The sequence below is a fragment of the Drosophila serrata genome, unplaced genomic scaffold, assembly GCF_035046125.1.
Source record: "Drosophila serrata isolate PLE 108 unplaced genomic scaffold, ASM3504612v1 contig_66, whole genome shotgun sequence".
Classification (NCBI taxonomy): Eukaryota; Metazoa; Arthropoda; class Insecta; order Diptera; family Drosophilidae; genus Drosophila; species Drosophila serrata.
In genome coordinates, this window is record NW_028256964.1 from 352,041 (window position 1) to 359,040 (window position 7,000).

At 38.8% G+C, this 7,000-nt stretch overlaps 1 protein-coding gene across 1 annotated transcript; it reads left to right on the plus strand.

The window, feature by feature from the left end:
* Positions 1-310, plus strand: LOC147644910 (uncharacterized). Its single transcript, XM_086838249.1, is given in 2 exon segments — positions 1-243; positions 245-310. Coding segments are annotated over 2 exon segments (252 nt in total). The 5' UTR covers positions 1-57.
* The last annotated feature ends 6,690 nt before the right edge of the window (positions 311-7,000 follow it).

The following is a 7,000-nucleotide window of genomic DNA, read 5'->3' on the forward strand; positions in this document are numbered from 1 at the left end:
CAGCAGTAGCACTGGCAACGGCGTCGGCCGTTGGGCGTAAATTAAAATTAAATTCAAATGGAAAAGTGTCGTCGCCGCGACCTGGACTCTGCTGCAGAAGCAGGAGCAGGAGCAGGAGTAGGAGTAGGAGTCCTAGCCACAGTCAGAGTCCTGGCCATTGGCCATTGGCACGTCTGTCGGTTTATGCAACATTTTAGCAATTATATTCGCGTCGAGCGACATTACAACGGCAATTACACGCAGGGAGCCGCAGAACATGCCCCGTGGGCGAATGAATGACTATGATGGGGGGGGGAAGGCGGAAGGCTAGCTCCCTCCTCCGTCTGTCACTTTGGCATTCCGGCATCCCTGTCATCGTCACGTGGAGCGGCAACGTGATCAACTGACGCACAGCCCTGATGGACAGTGTTGCCAGGTGATGAGCGCCCATATAAGCTAGATTTAAAAAAAAAATAAGCTAGAATAAGCTAAACAATTTTTAAAAAATGCGAAAAAACAAGCTACACCCAAATATGAGTAAACACGAAACATATAATATATATTATTATATTATATGAATATGTTATTATTAAAGAAAGTCTTAAAAATATGTTCTTAAAGTAAGCACTTAAAAAAAATTAGTTAATATTTCATCAATTCCTTCATGTTGTTCGTCGCCGAGTGTTCGGCAATGAACAAACAAAGCGCTGCTTCCTGATCCTGAGTCTTGCAACACTTAGCCGGAAAATTTATTTTTTGCGATTCAGCAACTGATCTCATTGATAAAATATGCTTTTTCGATGCCGCATGCTGCCTGATTTAAAAAATTTTGGCTGATATTGTCGACTTACAGTAGCAACAATATGCTTTGGTTCCTTCTCCTGGCACTTAAATTCGTTGTTTTGGAGCCAAGCATCCCGAAAAATCTGTTTATATATAACTTTCGGCATTTTGAGGACACGCTTTACCTATTTTCACAACACAACAAAATTATTGGTGGTAACACTTCAGCCAACAAATCGATCTCCGATGACACTTTCGATTAGAAATAAGTTCACGATCACATAAAATGCACATAACCATCGGAAAAAAAGAACAAACTCCAATATTTTCATGCTATAAAGCATATTTTTCGTACAAAACATTCCGTGGATGTCAAAAATACATAAAAAGCTAAAATATGCTAGATGAATTTTAAAATAAGCTATATTTCAAGCTATAAGCTAGATGGAAATTTTTCAAGCTTTTCTAGTTTCAAATATGCTAGAACTAGCTTATAATAAGCTAACCTGGCAACACTGCTGATGGACGACAGTTGCCGCCGCAATGGGGCCCCTCCTGTCAGTGGCAGGCTGGATGGAATGGCTGCTGGCTCCACCGGCCGGTTGACTGACTCCGATGACAGGACACGAAGTGCAAGGCAACAGGAAACAAGAAAAAAAAACAAAAACATAATAATGTTCATGTAATAACATAAACGACAACAAAAAGATGTCCTTTTTGTGATGCGGAAGGAAAAACTAGCTGGATTTAAAGGGTATTATTTAATTGTACTTAAAACGAAAGGAGTATTATTTATAGCCTTAGGTTTTTGCTATCAATTTAATTACTTAAAACAAGGGAGTCAAGTCTTAAACTGTTCTTGTTTTTATTCTATTATTTTAACAAATAGTTTTTATATTTATCTAAAAATAGTAGAGCATACAATTTAGGGCTCTTTTGAAATTTATAATATTCTCTTGCCTTTGTGGGTGTTGCTTTTGCTTGGTTTGGGTAAATGAAATAAAATAAATGTATGAAAGCAATAACCGACCGACATTACATAAAAATCTACTTGGCCAGGACACATAATTTGTGTGTGTGCGACGTGGGCCTATTTAGACGGTTGTATGTGTGTGTGTGTATTTGTGTGCGATGTGTGCGGAATATGGCCGACACTTCCGTTCGACATGTTGCACATGTTGCTCCCGTTTCCGCTACGCCCAACTCAGCGCAATTCGGGCACAACTCACCTCGTCTAGCCCACCTCCAACAGCACTTGGAGAAAATATGAGGGTTTTTGTTTAATATATTAAATAAATAAAAATAATAATATATTAAACAAATAAATAAAGAAATGTTTAATTAAAAGAAGGTTAAAAGTGATAGAAGATATTTACAATTATAACTGAAGCAGAGTCTTAATAAATAAATAAAGAAAGATGTTTGTTGGTAAATAAATATAAACTTGATACATTCATTTTATTAATTTATATTAAGAAATCAGTTACAATGTATGAAATTAATAAATTTAAAAACATATAAACAATGCAAAGACCCTAGAAAGATGTAGATAAAAGTATGAATTCATGAACATATAAGCATACCCTTTAAATAAATTAAACTAAGTTCCAGAGACTTCTCTCAGTGCAACAACCAACATAAAATACAATATACAATATACATATACATATATATCCATATATATATATTTATATATGTTTATATATATATATTATTGTTGTTGTCGCTTGTGATGTTCCTGTAGTTGTTATTGTTGGTCACGCATGGTGTTCCTGTCGCTTGCTGTTTTTATTGCCCGAGCTTCCTGCCGTTCGCTTGTTTCATAATTAATATCCTTTCACACATTATTATAACGGAAATGAGTGGGGATATTTTTATTTTATTTATACACACACAAACACATATACATACCCTGTCACGTAGCATACTCTGTGCATGTGTACGTGTGTCCTGCGGTTGGGCAGCCCAGGAGCTTGTTAAGCATTTTATGCGTTTGGTTTTTCATAAATTTCATTCCGACACAAACCCAAACAAGGAGTGTGTAATTAAAAGCTCATGAAAAGTGATTAAAAAGTGAGTTGCGGCCACGCTCGGTGCCATATATTAAATGCTGTCGCCTCCCTCTGCCCCATAAAGTTGTCAAAACAATGCCAAAACAAAAACAAAAAAAGGGAAGCCTTCCACACAAAAAACCAAAAAAAAAAGAACAAAAAAACGAGTAAGGGAAAAATGAAATATTAAATTTTGCAAACCAGCTGATGCTGAGGTCATCTGGGAGCCCAGTTAAGCTTTAAGCATTTGAGTATAAATTAAAATTAGAGAAAATCGAGAACATCTGTGGCCAGGCGGCAGATCGAACTAATCAAGAAAACTCAATGCCATCTGGCAGAACCATTTATTCGGTTTTCTCATGGATATCAAACTGGTTTTTCCCCAATTTCCGTCAATCAAGAAAACAAGCAAACGTATTTTAACACGAATTTGGGCTTTAACAAATGACCACCAATCTAACTAACAGGTTTGAAATACAATTTGGATTTACAAGGGCGGTTGACTCTTATCGAAAGACCGAAGGGCTAAAGGGTACAGTTAAAAAATATCTGTATAGAAGGTTTGAAGGGAATTTGTTTATATTTTCATATGAAATTTAAAAAATTACAGATCAAATTCAAGTTTGTACATACAACTGCAATTTAGATTGATATTTGAAAAATAATTAACGACCTTTGAAGTTTGAACATTATAATTACTTAAGAATTTCGGATTTAGTTTTATTATATTATATTATATATGTATATATATATATATATTACTCTCTTATTACTTAGTCACTTATATAACTATCTTATTGTAAATATAGTTTCAAAATTGATTTTGTCTTAGGCCCCAACACAGCTTTGGCTTCCCTTAGCTAGTTTCCTTTCTTGTTATATCTATTTTCTCCCAGTGCCTGGACATTCCCCATCTATATCCTGTTAACTTGACCAGTTCAAGTGATTGATCTCCTGGCCTTTTCATTTACCGCAACCGCAACATCAACATTTCGTAGAGTATTTCCTCCATCCAAGAGTTTCAAGGGGCTGACTCATAGACCTACTATATGGATAGACCTATGACGCATTTTGTGGTTACGTAGAAGAGGGACCCCCGGTGGCCAGCATTTAAGGATTAGCATTTAAGAACGTATTTATGGTATGCATAAAGATATTTAAAGTGTCCTACTGCTGCTGCTGCTGCTCCTGGCAGGCTCTTTTGGGCGATAACCGGCTTACACGCATGTCCCTGCCAAGGATGACGCATGACTTAATGCTGCGGATTTTGGGGGGCGGGCAGTTTTGGGGAGTTGGCATCCGGTCTGCCGGTTCCCGGTTCCCGGTTCCCGGTTGGTCTTCGTACTCCTCCGGATACGGCGGCCCTGTGACAGAACTATCGCACATGCAGGCAGGAGGCACACGGAACGGGACGCATGAGTGGCATTCCCGCGTCATTTCCATACGCGGCCACTTCGCTCGATTCGCGTGTTGCGTGCAATTTGCGTGTAATTCTTGAAAACTCTGAAGGGAAATGAGAGCGGACATGGGGGCCAAGAGGGGGGTGAAGATGGGGTGATTGGGTGGTGAATGTAAAATGCAGCAGTGTCCTTTCCCCGTCCGTGTGTGTGTGTGTGTCATCGCTACGCGCTTGGCACATAAATCATAAGCAACAAACGCAAACTGCGTCGCTGGAAACAAACAGCGGCAAGGAAAAGTGGCAGCAAAAAAGGAGTTAGTGACTTTGTAACTCAGGAGTTTATAGATCAAGTGATACCCTTTAAGCGGAAATATATATAAATATTATTTTTGGAAGCACACTTAAAGTTATGTGCTTATTTTTCTCACCTAAAAGAACATTAAAAAAACCCTTTCGATACTGAAAACCTTTCTTAAAAGTCCCATATTTTCTGCTAAACTTTTTAGCTAAATCGATTTCGTATACGGTGATAAATAAAATAAGAAAAACACTTTTAAAACTTTCCAAAGCTTATCGACACTAAACATAAAAGGAAAAGAGTTAGAAGAGCCCTAAAATATAAATCAAACAATTATTATATTTAAGGGCATACCCTTTTAGGCCAACGAGAGTGGAGGGTATAACACAACAACAAGAAAAAAGGAAGCCAAAGTGAATTGCGTAATTTATGCTGCGCAGGACGCAAAAGGAAGCCCGGAACGGAAAGGGTCCTGACTGTACACCGACAGAGCTTGCAGTTTTCTCAAACCCAACTTCGGGAAAACTCCTTTTGCTGGGGGTAAAATGGGTATTCGAAGTTTTCGAGCTGCGACGCAATAAGGAAAAACTGCGATTGTCTTTCGCACAACAACAACAACCCTCCTTTTTAGCAGATGAGAAACCCAAATGCTTTGTACACTTTTCCCACCCGTAATCCAGCTTTGAATTCAATTCAATCAAAAGGAGGGTGAAAAATCCAAGGAAACTGCGCAGTGCGTCAAGGAAACTCTAGTCGAAAGAAGCATCAGTCGGGGAAATCCTGAGAAGTTACATATGTTGAGGCCACTGATCTCTATCGTAATGATAAAGAAGCCATGAAAAAGGACCAAAAGAACCAGTCCTGCAGCAACAATTCAGGTTTAAAGGTTGCCTTGGGGGAATTAGATAATCTACAGAGATAAATATTTGTAAGTGAACAATATACAGAAATCTACTTTAAACTTGAAGAAATTCTATTCCCATAAAATGTAGAACTGAAGCACTTTAAATGTATAATGTACCTCATAATTTTAAAGATTTTTAACAACATCTCTCTTAGAGTTAATATTAAACAATTCTCATGCATCCAATCTAATCCAAACCTGATCCTCCCCTTTTGGTTTGCGTTTTATTTTCACATTTCACATTCTCGTTTCTGGGGGGCTGACACACACAATAGTGACAGGTCGGTCAGTGGAAAATATGAATACCACTTGAGCATGTTAACCCCGAAAGGCGTTTATAAAACTGTCCAAGGCTATTAATATCAAAATTCCGCACACAGAGCAAACCGCCTCGGGCCGCTTCCAGGGCAACTGCGCAGTGTGTTTTTTCTGTATTTTTTTTGCTTTGGGTTTGGGAAAAATGAACAGGACACTGACACGGACACCCAACTAGCAAAGTCCTGGTCAGCCAGCCTATCAAGCGCAACGAAAGGAGGAAAGGACGAAGGCAGACAGAGAGAGAGTGGCATGTTTGGCGTCCATGAGGCGGAAATGAAAGCGCCCGGCAAAAGGGCGTATGAAAGAAGAGGGGGTCCTTTATAACCATGGTTTGAGGATTATCAACAGGCAAACACCCAGCCCACACACACACAGATCCTAGAAAAAACAAGCAAAGAAAGATGTATTGGCAATTCCGGCTAAAAAATACCCGTCTACGGAAATCTCCTTTTCTAATTTTTATTGTGAAATGGAAACAAGAGAGGTGCTTGGTTGGGGAACTGTGAAAAATTAGTTTAACAAGTTAATATACTATCTAAAACTTCAGAAAAATAGGTTCCATTAGATTAATTTATATGATAAATATTTCTTTTTACCAATCAAAGTCTGAAGAACTATAATTATTTATTGCAAAGCGCAAATCAAAAGTTTTTATTACTTAAATAAATAATGGAAATTAATATAGTTAGAATGCTATGCCTTTTCTTATTCCTTTTAATTTCCCATATATGATTTTAAAGTGATATTTTTTCCAACAATACTCTTCCTTGTTTGACCATATCTGGACACAAGAAACAAAAATCGATAAAACCATCGCGTATATATCCAGTACTGGGCATAACGTATATCCTTGGTCAACATGGCCACCGGCTGAGGGTAACTCCGTGTTGTTCGGTCGGAAGGCTTTTGTTGGATGAAGCTAAATGCCGAGCCCCCCAGCCGTCATGTGTCCTTTGTTATTTATGATTAAAAGCGCAAGGACTTGCCGGTGAACTCCCCTTCCCTGTGCCGCATATTTACATGCGACTTCTATACGCTGTTGCTATTGCTGTTCCAGCTCCTTCCTCCCGCGGCCTGATTGTGTATGCTAAACATAACGCTGCATGTGTCCATACATGTCCATCACTTAATCACGCCACCACACACACACAGGCAAAGACCCACAGGACAACCTTTCGCCCTCACAGGATCCTTGCTCAGAACCCGCAGGATAAGCTGGACATTGCGAGATGGAAAAGAGAAGCTTGGGGCATCTTGGGTTTTGCTTG